This window comes from Camellia sinensis, chromosome 12 (genome assembly GCF_055761805.1).
Source record: "Camellia sinensis isolate YWXY chromosome 12, ASM5576180v1, whole genome shotgun sequence".
Taxonomy (NCBI): Eukaryota; Viridiplantae; Streptophyta; class Magnoliopsida; order Ericales; family Theaceae; genus Camellia; species Camellia sinensis.
The window spans coordinates 75,463,468-75,481,838 of NC_138972.1; the positions used below are offsets into that span (position 1 = coordinate 75,463,468).

General features: G+C 37.5%; 1 protein-coding gene and 1 pseudogene across 1 annotated transcript; both read left to right on the forward strand.

Annotated features, from left to right (window-relative positions):
- Positions 1-737: 737 nt before the first annotated feature.
- LOC145803669 (putative mitochondrial protein AtMg00860 pseudogene) lies at positions 738-1,361 on the forward strand (annotated as a pseudogene).
- A 7,009-nt stretch (positions 1,362-8,370) lies between these two features.
- LOC145804186 (mitogen-activated protein kinase kinase SIPKK-like) lies at positions 8,371-17,768 on the forward strand. Its single transcript, XM_082897926.1, has 5 exons — positions 8,371-8,497; positions 9,125-9,259; positions 16,964-17,188; positions 17,286-17,468; positions 17,595-17,768. The coding sequence occupies exons 3-5, from the start codon at positions 16,973-16,975 to the stop codon at positions 17,766-17,768; spliced, it is 573 nt and encodes a 190-aa protein (XP_082754052.1). The 5' UTR covers positions 8,371-8,497; positions 9,125-9,259; positions 16,964-16,972.
- Positions 17,769-18,371: the final 603 nt, after the last annotated feature.

Genomic DNA, 18,371 nt, shown 5'->3' on the forward strand with positions numbered 1-18,371 from the left:
ATTTATTACCCTTAGATATTTGACACTTTGATATAATTCTTGGTATGGATTGGCTATCGAAATATTGTGCCACTATTAATTGTATGACAAAACGGGTTGTGTTTAAACCACCAGGGCATGTTCAATTTGAATTTGTGAGAAATGGGGTAGTGCCTCCACCTTATTTGATATCTGCAATGAAAACATGTAAATTGATCAGGAAAGGATGTCAGGGATACTTGTGTAGTGTGTTGTCCGAACAATCCATGAATGTTGAATTGAATAATATTCCTATTGTTCGAGAATTTCCGAATGTATTTCCTGATGAATTGCCAGGTGGATTAGTAGAAAAAGAAATAGAGTTTGCCATTGATGTTGCCAACGGCACCCAGCCTATCTCAAAAGCTCCCTATGGAATGTCCACTCCTGAAATGAAAGAACAGAAAGAACAGTTGCAGAACCTATTAGATAAAGGGTTTATTCGACCAAGCACTTCGCCATAGGGCGCTCCCATGTTGTTTGTAAAGAAGAAAGACGGAACCTTACGTTTGTGCTTTGACTACCGGGAACTTAACAAGGTAATGTTCAAAAATAAATATCCATTGCCCCGAATTGACGATTTATTTGATCAGTTTTAGGGTTCACAAGTCTTTTCAAAAATTGATTTGAGATCTGACTACCACTAGTTGAAGGTGAAGGCAGAAGATGTTGAGAAAACTGTATTCAGAACGAGGTATGGTCACTATGAATTTCTTATTATGCCGTTTGAAGTGACTAACGTCCTTGTAGTATTTATGGATCTTATGAATCTAACTTTTAAGCCTTACCTTGACGAATTTGTTGTGATTTTTATTGATGATATCTTAATATATTCAAAGGGAAGACTTAAACATGAACAATATTTGAGAACTGTCTTGCAAATGCTTAGAGAGAAGAAATTATTTGCCAAACTTACGAAATGTGAATTTTGGTTAGATGAAGTTGTTTTCTTAGGGCACATCATTAACAGAGATGGGATTTCAGTAGACCCACAGAAGATTGAGGCAATTATAAATTGGCCTACACCAACAAATGTAACTGAAGTCCGCAATTTCATGGGCTTAGCTGGGTATTATAGAAGGTTTGTCAAGAACTTTTCCAAAATAACTGTGCCCCTCACTCAATTGACATGCAAGGGGCAACTCTTTGAATGGAATGATGAAAGAGAACCTGCCTTCCAAGAACTGAGAACAAAATTGACGACTGCACCAGTGCTAACACTGCCCACAGGTACGGAAAACTTTGTGATTTTCAGTGTTGCATCTTATAAGGGTCTAGGGTGTGTGTTAATGCAGGATGGACGGGGTAATTGCTTATGCCTCTCAGCAATTGAGACCACATAAGAAGAACTACCCAACGCATGACCTGGAATTGGCCGCAGTTGTGTTTGCTCTAAAACTTTGGCGGCATTACTTGTATGGGGCAAAATGCGAAGTTTATACATATCACAAAAGTTTGAAGTATTTCTTTACTCAAAAAGAGTTGAACATGCGGCAGAGAAGGTGGCTTGAACTAATAAAAGACTATGACCTTCAGATTCAGTATCACCCTGGGAAAGCCAATATAGTTGCTGATGCCTTGAGTAGAAAATCGATAGGAAATTTGCTTGCCTACTTACTGAACAGAAAGAGATCCTGCAAGATTTTGAGAAATCCGAGATTAAAATGGTATTACATGAGTAGGGCGGGTTAATAGCTGCCATGTCAATCGAACAGGCAATCATCGATGAGATTAAATAGAAATAAAAGGAGGATGAATTCCTCAAAAAGATAGTTGATGAATTTGAAGCAAATCCAAAACCGGGATATAATGTTACAAATAAAGTGTTGAAATTTCAAAACAGATTGTGTGTTACGAATGTCCCCGAGTTGAAGAGGAGAATTCTTGATGAAGCCCATAAATCAATGTTTGCTATGCATCTGGGTAACAACAAGATGTATCAAGACTTGAAGCAGAGTTATTGGTGGCCAAATATGAAACGTGAGATCGCAAAGTATGTATCTAAATGTCTTCAGTGTCAGCAAGTTAAGGCTGAACACAAGAAACTAGTTGGTCTACTCCAACCTCTCCCTATTCCAGAATGGAAATGGGAGCATATAACCATGGATTTTGCTATTGGCCTACCTCGGACACCTAGAAGTATGGATTCCATTTGGGTTATAGTTGATAGACTGACTAAATCTGCACACTTTTTGCCTGTGAAATCTATGTATGATGCATACTGATTAGCTACAATTTATGTTGATGAAATTGTTTGTTTACATGGAGTTCTGGTGTCTATTGTGTCGAATAGAGATCCGAAATTTATATCTAGATTTTGGAAGAGTCTTGAAGCAACAATGGGAATAGAGTTAAGGCTTAGTACAACATTCCATCCACAAACTGATGGGAAATCAGAACGAACTATACAGACTGTACAAGATATGCTCCGAATGTGTGCGTTGGATTTTCAAGGGAGTTGGGAGACTTATCTACCATTAGCCAAATTTACGTATAATAATAGTTTTCACTTTAGCATTGGCATGGCACCGTATGAAGCTCTGTATGGCCGAAAATATAGATTTCCAGTATGCTGGACTGAAGTTGGGGATAAAGTCTTGCTTGGGCCCAAGCTTATGCAAATAACTACTGATAAAATCAAAACCATTCAACAAAGGCTTAAGACAACTCAGAGCCGATAGAAGAGTTATGTAGATGTTAGAAGACGGTCCCTTGAGTATGAGGTTGGTGATCATGTGTTCATCCATGTGAATCCGATGAAAGGCCAATTAAGATTCGGTAAAAAAGGTAAACTATCACCTCGTTACATTGGGCCATTCCAAATTCTAGAAAGGCTTGGCCCGGTTGCTTATAGAGTTGCTTTACCGCCAGGAATGGAACAAATGCACAACCCATTTCATGTATCAATGTTAAGAGGCTATCTCTGAGATCTGTTCCACGTGATTGACTATCATCGAATAGCACTTGATAAAAACATAGAGTACGGGGAATGGCCAGAACGGATTATCGACCGACAGGTAAAGCAGCTAAGGAACAAATCTATTCCAATGGCGAAAGTGGAACGAAAAAAACATTATGGTAAGGATGCCACGTGGGAGAAAGAAGAAGAAATGCGACAATACTACCCATATTTGTTTCCAACAGAAGGTAACATAAGTTTGGGGAACCAAACTTCCTAAAAAGGGAAAAAATATGACAAACCAACTCTGTGTTATGCTAATTAATCTTAACCATGCTTATAATTATGAGCTTGATATGATTTTGAATGTTAATTATATGATTATATGCGTTTCTAAAATTCTATCTGTTCACCATAGGAAAATCTGTTTGATTTTCTATTATAAAATTTAAATTGAGGGCTGTAAAGGCATCAAAAACCTAAATTAATCGTACTATCGTAATTAGCAAAATTTTTAGAGCCTATGATAAAATTTAATTAGAAATTGATTTGGATCAGAATAATTAGATTAAATTAAATAAGTGAGTCTTTGATTAAATGATCTTATGTATAATTACGAGACTTAATCCAAGATTTGTGTTATAAGCTAATCACTACTATATATATACGGAGACATGAGATGAAACTCATCTTCTTTGAGCTCAAATCAACCAAGAAGAATATAGAGAGAGGAAGAGACGATTAGAGAGAGAAAGAACACAAAATTGAAGACTTAGACTCAAAGCTCAGAGAATTGAAGGAGAATTGGAAAATTGAGCTAGAATACACTTAAATTCAAGCTATAGGTATGATTGTCAACCTTGATTCTTGTAATAAGAAAATGTAGAAGTTGAATTCACCTAATTCTTGAGTTCATTTGAATGTAATTGTACAAAGAAAGTATGAATCTCTTTGAAACGGAAAATTTGAGTTGAATTGTGTACATGCATGCATGAATCACCAAGTTGAGCTTGAATTTCATGGAATTACCCTCATGTATGAAGCGATATTTGTCATTTTTGGTGATGTTTCATAGTCTTGCTACTTTTCATCTCATGCATGAGAGTTTTGGGAAGATTTGAAAAGAAAAGAGTGCAATTCATCTCGTGCATAGTTTCAACCTTATGATTTAAGCTTGAATTTGGGACAATGGTTCATGATTTTGAGTAATTGGTCTTAATTATCCATATTCTCATGTCCTATAATGGTTTTCCATGTTTTGGCATCAACTTGCAAGCTTTGGACCCTTGAACATCAAGTTTGAACTCCAAACAGAATTCTGGAAAACCTAGAATTCGGCTTGTTCGCTCGAGCGAGGAAAGCCTCGCTTGAGTGTGAAATTGTAGCTCCCAGAAGTTTTGCAGAAATAACATGGTGGCTCGAGCAGACGAATCTGCACTCGAGCGTCAAAAGTCTCGCTCGAGTGTAAATTAAAAGCAACTAGAAGTTTTGCAGACCAAAAGGGTCCGCTCGAGCGACCAAAGCTGTGCTCGAGCGGAGGACCCTGTTTCAGAAATTTTTTAAAGGCATTTTATGTTTTGTTTTCCATTCTCTTTCACTTCTAAGAACTCTTAGACATGCATTGGACATTCTAAATGAATTAAAGAGCATGAAAGAAGCCTAAGAACATTATACGAAAAGAACGGAATGAATTGAATTATGACCCAATGTGTTATGAATTATATAGGGTCAAGCGCAAGGGCGAATCAAGCCCCGGATCACTGTGAGTAATATCTTAATAAAGATATTTCTATTTATGTACTATTTCCTAAATGTTGCTTACGTGGTAATTTCTAAATTTATGAAATTGTGTTATGAATGAATAATCTATCCGCTCGTTTCGTGAAAGAATCTGTAAAATGGATGTTGTGAAAATGAAAAATGGGCCTAAGGCCATTTGGTATATTTGACAAGGACATAAATTGGGCCTGAGGCCATTTGGAATGTTTAACAAGATAGACTAAAAGGCATCTTATGCATGAATTAGGCCGAAGGCCGTTTTGTGTGATTGATGAATGGACCAAAGGTCGTTTTGAATAAAGAATTGATTAGACCAAAGGTCGTTTTGAGTATGAATACGGATGTGAACATAATTTTATGCACATAGTTATGAATATGAGAATGTTGGATCCAAGGTCGTTTAGCATTATGATACAAAAGACCGATGGTTATTGGTACATGGATCCATTAGATCTGAAGTTGGTCTATGAATTAGTATTGGACCCAAGGTCGTTTTGTTTGAATGGACCTAAGGTCATTCCATATACAATGGACCTGAGGTCATTTTGAGTGTGAATTGGACCTGAGGTCGTTATGTATAGGAATATGATGTTTTGGACCCGAGTCGTTCTGCCTTGCTATGATCTATAAATCTGACATGAACGGGAATAGTAGTTCGAATGTTTAAATTATAAGTATAACTTATTTATGAACGAATCTCATTCATTAACCTCTTTACGCTGATATTATTCACTAGGCATTAACTCACTATTTATATTTATGCACGTAGGTGAACAGCGGGAGGTGTAGCCCAGCCCTAGTGAGCGATGAGAAACCATGTTTTGAGAGATTAACCAGAGTCGCCTCACACAAGAGGCCTTGCTTTTGCTTCACTGCTCTTTGAACCTTTGTGGTCATGTATGACCAACCTTGACTAAACTGGTGTATAATCTGAATTTTTGTTAACATTGGTTTTGAATAATCCTGGGTGTATGTATGACATACTTAATGTGAATGTGCATATAGTGTGAGTTATTATGTGAATGTATGAATATGTGGTTAAGCCATGTATGCACAGCTCAACGGACAATCTTAAAAAAATTTCTTCCGCAATTTGGCCCCCTATTCTTAAATACGTTTTGATTTTTGACTAAGGTCGCAGGTAATCTTGTGATTACTTACCGGTTATGACTCTAATCCATAGAGGTAGGTTGGGGTCATGACAGTAGGTCTTTGCTCAACCTGCTCACCCCTCTGAGCATAAGCCTGATGCACTGACTAAGCCGAAGAGGCTCCCTGATTGGCCCTCGAAGCCTGTGCTAACTGTGCAGGCTGGTGGCACTGTGTTTGCCTCGAACTAGACGCACCGGGTGTGCCACCCAACTGAGGGCAAAATCTCTTCATGTGCCCTACCTGCCCACACTAATAACAAGTGAGTGGCTGCCCTCTCCCCTAACTCTAGCTCTGAGAGCAAGCTAAAGAAAATGCAGGTCGTTGCCCTCCTCCTCTCTGCAGGCAAGCTAGAGACTTGTGGCCCAATTGGGCATACTTGTAACAAGTGATATCTCCCTGACCACCTCTCTCAAAACCTGAACTCGGCACTGGAAAAGTGGACCTCAATTAAGCTCCCTAGGACTGCTGTGAGGTAGGACCCCTCTGCCTCTTACTGTCCCCCTGAATATCTTGACTCTTCCTGGAGCCCCTCATCCCCTCCTCCTCTATGTGCATTACGGTCTCAAAATGAGTCGCTGTCTCCACAAGGCATCCATAATCTCTAATCATTGACCTGCCCACTTTGAACATGAGCCCAATCCTCAACCTCTTCTCGAACTCCAAACAACGGCCCTCCTCGGTCATCACTAACTCTAGTACAAACCTAGAGAGGCTAGTAAACGTGGCCTCAAACTTGGCTACCGGAGTGTTCAACCGCACCATCTTGGAAAACTAGTCTCTCAACTTCTCCCTAATAGTGGGAGGTAGAAACTTGTCCAGGAAGGCGCTGACAAAAGCCTCCCAAGTCACCCCAATGTGCCTACACTTCCACCACTGACCTGCATCTCCCTTCAATTGGAAAGATGCCAAGTTCACTCGCAGCTGGTCATCCTCGATGCCAAGCATCTTGATCATTTTCACTATTTTCTTTAGCCACCTATCTGCCTTCAGTGGCTCCTTGGGATCACCCACAAACTCATGTGGATTTAACCAGAAAAACTCTCGCTTCAAGAAAGACGATCTTGCCTCAGCTACTTAGGCCTGGAATTGATTCTCAGCTCTGAGAATGTCCATGGATTCCCGCAATGCTCCAGCCATTTCGTAAGCTAAGGCGCCTATGGCCTATTGACCAATTGGTTCGGCCACATCGGCCTGACCAACCCCTTCTTCCTGTGCCAAAACTTCATCCGGTAAAGGCACCTCATGCCTACCACGCCTACCACGCCTACCACCACCACATCCTAACATCCTAATGAAGGTAACACAAGAGATTAGCACATTTACAAATGTGCCGAAGTTAACTCACTCGAGTCCTAATGTGATGGACAACAATAATTCACTCCACATAAGCACTTTGTTACATAAACATATACGAATTTCATATCCGGATAATGACCGTCATGTGGCGTTGCCAGAGTTCCAATTAGAAATAGCAGTGATCAAGTTCTCTTTTAATAGGACTTCTAGAAACCCGTAGACTCAATCAACATTCTAGAAATTAAATCTCATACCTATACAATCACATAAACATGTTATCACATAGCATTGCAAACATATAAACATCTCTTTCAAACAAGATAAACCCATTGTGGTACTAACACTACAACAAAATGCACCTTTGGCGACCAAAATTGGCGACCAAAAAAAATTTAATAGCCAAAAGTTATGGAATTTGCGACTAACATTTTTTTTAGTCGCCAAAAGTAAAATATTTAGCTACTAATTTTTTTTAGTCGGGGTATACTCATTATTGGCGACTAAAAAAAAATTTAATCGCTAAAAATGCCAGAATTGGCGACAAAAAAAAAAATTTAATCGCTGTATATTGACTTTTGGCTACTAAAATATTTAGACGCCGAATGGGAAATAAAAAAAAAATATTTTTTCTCTTTGGCGACTAAATTTTAGTCACCAAAATCTTACTTTCAACGACAAAAAAAAAAAAAAATAGTCACTGTATATTAACTTTTGGCTGCTAAAATATTTAGTCGCCGAATGGAAAATAAAAAAATTATTTTTCCTCTTTAGCGACTAAAGTTTTAGTCGCCAAAATCTTACTTTCAGTGACAAAAAATTATTTTAGTCACCAAATAATTTTTTTTTTTTTTAATCTTTGGTAACCTATCTTCAGCGACTAAAATTTAGTCGCGGATGTGTTCAAAATTTTTCTGGGAAATATTTCATATTGGCGCCTAAATTTTTGCCCAAATCTATTACTTCTTCACATGCGGTTCTTTCTCTCTTGCTGTCCCTCTGTCTCTCTCTGTCACACAGAGAATTTGTAGGGTTTGTTTGAGTAATGGAGATCATCGATACTCAAAGCCTTTCGAACTTGGATCTCAATTCCAAACCACCATTCTCTTACAACTCCATCAAGATTTTCTCTCACGCTGCTTCCCAACAACTATCTCTGGCGATCGTCCTAAGCAGAGGTTTCGACTCTCCGGCGGCGGCGGCCGGAATGACAAACAATGGTGATATGAGTGGCGCTGGTGAAGTGCCGAATAATACCGAGTCGAGTGCTGCCGCCATGTGGATGCAGAAGGTTTATCGGAGCCACCGCACCAGGCGTATGTTAGCCGATTCCGCTGTTGTAGCCGAAGAGCTCTGGTTGGTACACCCCCTCTTCAATTCAACCCTCTCTGTTTTTCTTCATTAGACACACTAATTCACAAATGTAATTTTTCTTGTCATTTTCATTTTTGTTTCAAATTTGGTGATATTGACAAGTGTATCAATAATTCCGTTTATAAATATTTTTAGGGAAATTGCAATTCAGTTGAAAGATCAAAAATAAATTGCAAATGAATGGTAAACTTATCAACTTTAATAATTGAAGTGATAAACTTTTCCATGATTTTGCAGTTTTTTTGGGTCTTTCCACTGATTTGCAATTTCCCCAATATTTTTCTATAGAAAATTGCCTGTTTATTTCTCCCTCTAAAGTAAATTGTCCCAGAAAGTGATTGCTTTGGTAGGCATTTTCTGATTTGGAACTTGGCTAAATTATCTGGTAGATGTTTTAATTAAGTATGTTTATTTATCAAAATAAAAAAAATGAAAAATTATCTGATAGATGTAAATACTGAAATTTAAACTAACTGTTCGTATTGGCATCGAACCTATAGCTTTTTGATAGTGTGATTTTGAAAATAGGGATATAATTGCATATCTATGAGCACATTCCAGCTTTGGAAATTTTCTAATTGTTTTATTTGTATGTGAATGTCTGTTCAGCCACCGCTTATACAGCCATCAGATAACCAGATAAGCTTGGCTGACTTTGATGCAATTAAAGTCATTGGAAAGGGAAATGGTGGAATTGTGCGATTAGTGCAACACAAATGGACCGGTCAATTTTTTGCTTTAAAGGTACTTTACAACTTCCATACTAAACCTGCACTCCTAGTCGTTAGAATCTTACAATTCATGATATGTATCTTTCAATTCAGTTGGTTTGAATCTTTTGGCTGAATTTTATATTTGTAACGAATCTTTCAGAATTGTGCGTGAATCTTACGACTAACAATTTGGGTACAATTCATGTGATTTGGTAGTCTTTCATATTCAAGAATTGAATCTATCCAAATGTTGCATGAATATTATGAGTCATGATTCAGTGACCTTTCAATTTCAACAACCACAAAAAATTCCTTTATTTTATTTTTTATTATTTTTTTCTCCTCCTAAATAAATCTCCCAAAGTCTGAGGTCATTAGTTCTAATAAAATATAGTACTACTACTTGCCTCTTCCCCTTTTCTATACTATGGGAGATCTATAACACTCTCATTTTTAAGAGACTGAAACTCCTTTGGTGTTTGCCTTTAATTCCAAGTAAAAATAATGTTTTTCACATGTTCCAATGTGTAAAGAGTTTTTTTTTTTTATGTCAAGATAAGAAACTAAAAAAAGAATTCTTGCTATGAGCTAGTTACTAGCATGATGCAAGTATACAATACAATGCTACAATGCTTTTTTTATTTTTATTTTTAAGATGGAACAATACATTTCAAGTAGGGTAAAGTATACTATTCTGTCTTGAGATTTAGTAAAAACACAAGTCCCATAGTTTTAATATAATTATACTTACCTCCCTTTTAGTAAGGTTAAATGGATTTGAACTAAAGCAGATGGTATGAAGACACAAGGATAAATAAGAAAAAATATACATTTAAGTGTTAAACAAATGACCACAACATTTTTCTATTCATTTGACTAACGAATTATTGATGAAAAGGGGGCTAAGTGCTATATAAATTAAAAGTCGATGTTACATGGAAGTGGGTATGGGTGTCGGATGCGGGTGCGGGTCTAGAGGTTGGACTTATCAAATATCAAATTTAAGGGTACACGGGCTCTGCGAAAAAAAGTCATTTATATATATATATATATATATTTTTTTTTTTTGGGCTCGGCAAAAGAAAATCATTTTTATGTAAGATAAAATGGTATTATATGTAACATTTAACGTCAAAAAGGCATTTATACCAATTATAAAACAAATGATACATGTAAGATGATGTTAAATACAAATATATGAGAAGTGTCTACCATTGTCCGAGTGTTGGCTGTCCGACACGGGTATTTAATTTATCTTGAAGAGTTCATGTAACATAAAGGAGCTCAATGTAATTATGTTAAAATTGTAAGACTCGTATTTTCTCCAAACCTAAGGGTCAGTATAATTTACCCTTTCAACTTTTCAATTATGATAATTGTGACCATAAAGGTTTGGGTGGTGTAACTCAAATGAAACTAATTAACTGAACTCTTTGACTCTATTTGATTGAGTTTTCAAAATTTGTTTTTTAATTTTGTATTTTCCTTGTAAAAAAAAATTAGAAACCATTTTGATAAACATGAACACCAAAAAAGATATTTTTAATTTTTTAAAAATTATTTCTGATAAAGATATATCATCAGCTAAAGATATCTCATCAGCTAAAGATATCTCATCAGCTGCTGTATAAGTCGCTGTATGTTGCTGTATGTTAAGCTGCTGTATAGGTTGTTGTATGTTGCTGTATGTTAGTTACATTGTATAACAGAGTTTGTTACAGAGTTGTTAAGAGATATGGTTAGTTTGTTAGTGTATGGCTAGTGTGTGTTTGTTAGTGATTAGTTAGTGCAGTTAGTTACGTGTATATATATATATACTGATGTAATATGCTTTCTTTAATCAAGATGGATAGTTGTTAAAACTTCTTCATGGTATCAGAGCTTGTGAGCTCCAACGAGCAACAATGGCATCATCATCTACAACACCTACAACACCTCAGATTCCTTCAAATCTGAGTGTATTGCTCTCGAATCTCAGTTCACTTGTTACAGTGAAATTAGATGGTACGAACTTCATTGTTTGGAAAGGCCAACTGCAGAATATTCTTAGAGCCACAGATCTATTAAAAATTGTTGATGGATCTTTTCTATGTCCTGCTGAGAAAATCCAGAATTCATCTGGTATTGAAGTTCCGAATCCTGAAGCAGTTCAATGGAGACTGTTAGATGCGCACCTGCTTAGTTGTGTTACAGCCACACTATCTCCTGCGATATTCACATCTGTGAATCATCTTCAAACCAGTGCTCAGGTTTGGGAATTTCTTGACAAAAGATTTACATCATTGTCTCGTTCACATATTCATCAACTCAAAAATAGACTGAATTCAATTTCAAAGAAGAATGAATCTATGGAGACCTATCTCCATCAGATTAAAAATCTTGTTGATCAATTAAGTCTTGCATCTTCTACTGTTGATGATGAGGATGTGGTGCTCATCACATTGAATGGACTTCCGAGTGAGTATGATGCTATGAAGACAGCTATTCGCACTCGATCAGAGAGTATTTCAATGGCCGAATTGTCTTCTCTACTCTGTTCTGAAGCCTTACATATTGAAGCAAAGACTAAACAGTCATCTGATCTAACTGTTGCATATGCTACAGTCAAAGAACCAAATTCCTCAAGAGGTTTTCAAGCCTATCATGGAAGAGGTGGTTCTCGAAATGAGTCTCGAGGATTTTTCAGAGGCAATCGATCTCAGTTTGGGAGATCAAACTCTTCTTCTTATCGTGGCAGGTCTGCATATTTTCCTGGTCGTAGTAGGCCTAATGCTGGCTTAATCTGTCAGATTTGTGGCAAATCCAATCATTCGGCTTTGGAATGTTGGCATCGGTTGGATGCTCAATTTCAACCATTATCTTCATCATCTACCTCTCAGCCACAGCCACATAATAGTTCTTCTGCTCCTCATACATCTAGAGCTTTTGTTGCATCTGCTACTGATGAAGCCTCTCAATGTTCAAGTCCTTGGTTTCTTGATTCAGCTGCATCTGATCACATCACTCACGATCTTCATCACTTGCATTCTTATCAGCCATATTCTGGTCCAGAACAAGTCACCATTGGTAATGGCTCTTCTCTTCCCATTACTCATACTGGCCAAGGTATCTTACCTACTCCTCATCATTCTTTCCGATTGAATAAGGTCTTGCGAGTACCTAATATTTCTTCGAATCTTCTTTCTGTTCATCAACTAGCTAAAGATAACAATTGTTCTGTTATATTTGATCAGTCTTCTTTTTCCATTCAGGACAATCATTCCAAGGCCATTCTGCATAAAGGCTATCATGCTAATGGCCTGTATCATTTTCCTGTCCTGTCAACTCATGTCTCACCATCTACTTCTCCTCATGCTTTCCATAGTACTACTGTTAATGCTACTGCATCTGCTGATACTTGGCACAAGAGATTGGGGCATCCTTCTGCTTTTAAATTTCACTTACTGCAGAAGCACTTGTTCTTCAATAATAAAAATAAAACTTCCATCTCTTGTATTGATTGTGCTATGTCTAAATCTCATAGACTACCATTTAAACTGTCCAATTCGACTGTGAACCAACCTCTTGCTTTAATTCACACTGATGTTTGGGGACCCGTTTCTTGTGCTACCTCTGCTTACAAATATTATGTTGTGTTTGTTGATGATTTTAGTCGCTTTACTTGGCTTTATCCCTTAGCTTACAAGAGTGAGGTGTATGTCAAATTTACTGAATTTAAAATGTTTGTTGAAAGACAATTTGGCTATCCTCTTAAAGTTTTGAGATCTGATGGAGGTGGTGAATTTCATAGTCATTCTATGCATAACTTCATGACTACACATGGTATTCTTCATCAGTCTTCTTGTCCTCATACACCAGCACAAAATGGTGTAGCAGAACGTAAGCATCTCCATATTACTGAAACTGCCATTGCTTTATTACATCAATCTGCCTTACCACTTACTTACTGGTTTGATGCTGTAGCTGCTGCTAATTTTCTGATTAATAGGCTACCTAGTGTGACTCTTTCTAATTGTTCTCCTTTTGAGAAATTGTTTCAAAAGCCACCTGATTATTCCTTGCTTAAAGTTTTTGGTTGTTTGTGTTTTCCATGGCTTCGGCCTTATTCATCTCATAAATTGTCTCCTAAATCTACTCCTCATGTTTTTCTTGGATATCATCCTACATTTAAAGGTTATAGGTGTTTGAATCCTCTCACTGGTCATATCATTCTTTCTAGGCATGTTAGATTTGAAGAACATATTTTTCCTTTTGCCTCTTCTACATCTGTACCTGTCTCTTCTTCTTTACCTGTCCTGCAGAATTTCTTTTGGTCTGCTACTTCTCTCTCCCCGTCTTCTCTGCAGCCCAGTTCTTCTGCTTCAGCTCAGTCTACTTCAGGTCATTCGGCTTCAGCTTCTTCACCTCCACCTAGTCTAGCAGCTCCAGTTCTGTCTGCACCAGCTTTGTCTTCTCCTGTTCTGCCTCCCTCTGCTTCAACTCAATCTGGTTCTGTTTCTCCTGCTGGTACTGCTAGTGCTGCTGCTCTAGTTCAACCTGCTGCTGCTGCAGCTTCTTCTGCTGATATTGCCGTCCAGCCTATACCACTTGTTCCTTCTACACCTATTACTTCTATTTCTATACCTCTTCCTCTTCTTCCTCCTACCCTCAATACTCATTCTATGCAAACCCGATCTAAAACTAAGCATCCCACTTTCACTGTTCAGACCACTGATGGGTCCACCGAGCCTCTTTCTACTTCATCTGCTCTTGCTTCTCCCATCTGGTTTCAGGCTATGATGGAGGAATATTCTGCTCTTCAACAACAAGGCACTTGGTCTTTGGTCTCCCTTCCTCCTTCTAAACAAGCTATTGGATGCAAATGGGTTTTTAAGATCAAGCGAAATTCAGATGGTACTGTGGCTCGTCACAAAGCTCGCCTTGTGGCTAAAGGTTTTCTGCAACAATGTGGAGTTGATTTTCAGGACACCTTCAGTCCTGTTGCTAAGCAACCTACAATTCGCCTTTTCCTTTGCTTGGCCTTGCATCATCATTGGCCCATTAAACAATTGGACATTTCCAATGCATTCTTACATGGCAAGCTTGACGAAGAAGTTTATATGGAACAACCCCCCGGCTTTGTTGATCCTTCTTCTCCTTCTTTGGTCTGTAAGCTGCATAAAGCCCTCTATGGCTTGAAACAAGCTCCTCGCGCTTGGTATTCCACTTTTTCCTCCTTTCTTCTTTCTCAAGGTTTTACAAATAGTAAGTGTGATACCTCTTTGTTTGTTCACAAAACCTCTTCCTCTCTTACCTTCCTTTTGATATATGTTGATGATATCCTTCTAACTGGTACCAATGCTATCTACATCCAAACTCTTTTATCTCATATGCATCTTGCCTTCTCCATGAAGGAATTAGGTGACCTCTCTTATTTTCTTGGCATCTCTGTCCAGTCTCACCATAATGGTTTCTTTCTTCATCAACACAAATATGCTTCTGAGTTGCTTCTTAAGGCTGGCATGATTGGGTGTAAACCGTGCTCTACACCTGTTTCTTCCAAGCCTTCCTTCACTGCTTCTGATTCTTTGCCTTGTCCTAACCCCTTCTTGTATCGCAGTATTGTGGGTGGCCTTCAGTATCTTACTATTACCAGACCTGAGTTGTCCTATGCAGTCAATCAAGCTTGTCAGTTCATGCATTCTCCCACTGTTGGACATTTTTCTGCTGTCAAAAGAATTCTGCGCTATATTAAAGGCTCTTTATCTCATGGCCTTTTCTTCACTCCTAGCTCTCTTCAGCTTCATGCCTACACTGATTCAAATTGGGCTGGCGATCATATTGACAGACGCTCCACCTCAGGCTATTGTATATTTTTGGGTGATAATCTCATCTCTTGGTCTTCTAAGAAACAGCCCACGGTTTCCCGTTCATCGACTGAAGCAGAATATCGTGCGCTGGCTAATACCACTGCCGAACTCACTTGGCTTCAAATGTTGCTTCAAGATTTTTTCATTCCTCCATCTTCTATTCCGGTTGTCTGGTGTGATAGTCAATCTGCCCTTGCTTTGGCTGCCAACCCTGTGTTTCATACCAGGTCTAAGCATATCGAAGTAGACTGCCACTTTGTTCGCGACAAGGTTCAAGCTCATAAATTGCTTCTGCGTCATGTTCCTACTGCCTCACAGCTTGCTGATATTTTTACTAAACCATTGTCGGCTTCTCGGTTTTCTTTTCTCACTTCCAAACTCAGAGTTGCTTCTGCTCCCTTGAGTTTGAGGGGGCCTGATAAAGATATATCATCAGCTAAAGATATCTCATCAGCTAAAGATATCTCATCAGCTGCTGTATAAGTCGCTGTATGTTGCTGTATGTTAAGCTGCTGTATAGGTTGTTGTATGTTGCTGTATGTTAGTTACATTGTATAACAGAGTTTGTTACAGAGTTGTTAAGAGATATGGTTAGTTTGTTAGTGTATGGCTAGTGTGTGTTTGTTAGTGATTAGTTAGTGCAGTTAGTTACGTGTATATATATATATATACCGATGTAATATGCTTTCTTTAATCAAGATGGATAGTTGTTAAAACTTCTTCAATTTCCACCCCAAAACAGAGAAAACCTTATGAAAATAATGAGTGTTTTTTTGTACTTTTCATTTTTTTTTTCTTTTTTTACCAAACTAGTTTTGAAGTTTTGTAAAAAACAGATTTTGAAAAATCAAAACAAATAGAGCTTAAATGTCTTAATGTTTTTAGTTAGTTCATGAATTGTATTTTTCATGCGGATGAAAAACTAATTGTATTGCACAAATATAGAAAAGCAACATCATTCATATTGACAGGAAAATTAAACTTAATATGGGTTAGGAAATTAGAAGACTTCGTCCTTTAGGGTTTAATTATTGCTCTAATCGTTTGATAGAGTGGAAAGGAGAAATGGGATTCATATGGAGGGACCCGGTTGAAGATTAATTACTTGGCTTCATTTTGGGTTTTGTTTTTTCCTTTCTTTAAGGGGATTTTTTTTTTTTTTTTTTTTTTTTTTTGGATCTCTACATTTCACTTTTATTTATTTATTTATATTATTTTTTTAATCTTAACATGCCAACATGTGTTTTTATTTGTTTTTTAACTTGTCGCTAAATCTTTGAATTCACTATTCAGTTCAATTCATTATTCATAGAAGAGGATTTTGATTCACGATTTAACAACTATGCCTGCACTCCAAAAAAAATCTACTGTTAAAGAGAGACAATTAAAAATCTACTGTTCTATCCTGGTTTCCTGGTGCAGTGATCTGCTCAACATTCAGATTTCAGTCATATCACATTGGTTTCATTATCAAGCATTTTACAGCAGGTAAGAGATGGAATAGTAAACAAGAAAGCGGTACACAAAAAGGAAAAGAGACAAACCTTTGCTTCTAAACTCTGGCCTAAGGGAAGCTTGTATTAGCTTATCACTTGGCTACTCCGATAAGATGCTGATAACATGTGTTTGTGCTTAAAGTAAACCTAGGTGGGTTGATTTGGTAACTGGTATTGGTTTGTGCAGGCAGCTAATATGTTCTACCTGCATTGTAAATGTAGATATCTTATTTCTTCGTGTTATCATGTTGCCTGCCTTACTTTCTTTTGGTCTGGCTTGAAAGTCTGATGCTCTATGGGTGTATCTTCATCTGTATTCCCTTCACCATGTGCTATGATGTTTTCCACTCTTTGGGAAGGTCACTTCTGATCAATTCTCTTAACATTTAGGTTATTCAAATGAATATTGAAGAGTCTGCTCGAAAGCAGATTGCCCAGGAACTGAAAATTAATCAGTCATCACAATGTCCATATGTTGTTGTCTATTACCAGTCTTTCTATGATAATGGTGCAATTTCTATAATCTTGGAATACATGGATGGTGGATCACTAGCAGCTTTTTTAAAAAAGGTCAAAAATATTCCAGAGTCATATCTTTCTGCCGTCTGTTATCAGGTGCGGCGTATTGTATTGATATTTTCATTAAAGAATGACTAATTACGTACATGTTAAAAGACTCTTTACATGATTCTTTTCATGATTTTGAATTCAGGTGCTCGAGGGTTTGTCTTATCATCATCATGAAAAGCACATTATTCACAGCGAGTTAAAACCCTCTAATTTGTTAGTAAACCATAGAGGGGAAGTCAAGATTACTGACTTTGGTGTGAGTGCAATATTGCAAGGCACTGCTGGACAGGCCAATACTTTTGTTGGCACATACAACTATATGTCTGTGAGTACTTGTGGATAAGCATACTTCTTTTTCATTACTTGGTTGAGAGTTAACAACACATTTTATTGAATTTATTATGCTTGTGTTGTACTTAAACAGCTGTTCATGTTCAATTCTGTATTGTAGACAGAAAGAATCTGTGGAAGCAAATATGGCTCTAGAAGCGACATTTGGAGCTTGGGGTTAGTTTTGCTCGAGTGTGCCACAGGTCATTTTCCATATTCTCCACCACAGCAAGGTGAAGGATGGACCAATGTTTATGAGCTTATGGAAACCATTGTTGACCAACCTCCGCCTTGACAAATAGGATAAGAAACATATGAACCTTAGTAAATTTTAAGAAACATATTTGATATTCTTTCATGTTGAATGACTCTCTTTCTCTCTCTGTCTCCCCCAAATTCTCCCTCAGTGAGCATTGAGACATTCATGAGTGTGGATAATTTTAAATTGCCTGAAAAGGGTAATACAATTCACCCTTATGTAGATCTCTTGATGTCTCTCTCTAATAGGTCACAACTTTTCCAAAGTTTAGAACCTTCTGCAGAGTGATAAGGTACAAGGGGTTCTAACAATATTGTGGTGTGGTGTGATCATGTTGCATGTTTTAGGGTAGCTTACAACACTTACGATCATGGAAGAAAATAGTTTAACAAGTTCTATGGAAACAAAATAACATTTATGCACATATGTTATTAAGTTGAACTGTAACACCATCATGTAAACATAAATTTCAGAACATGAAACTTCATGTTTCGGATCATTTACCATGTATATCATCAAGAAATCAAGACAAAATGACATACCTGAATCCATCGATGAACGGTTAAACGGAAGCGTCTGATTGTCAATAAAACCTTGATATTGACTATGTTATTGCCTTCTAATCCTTTCCCCTTTGGT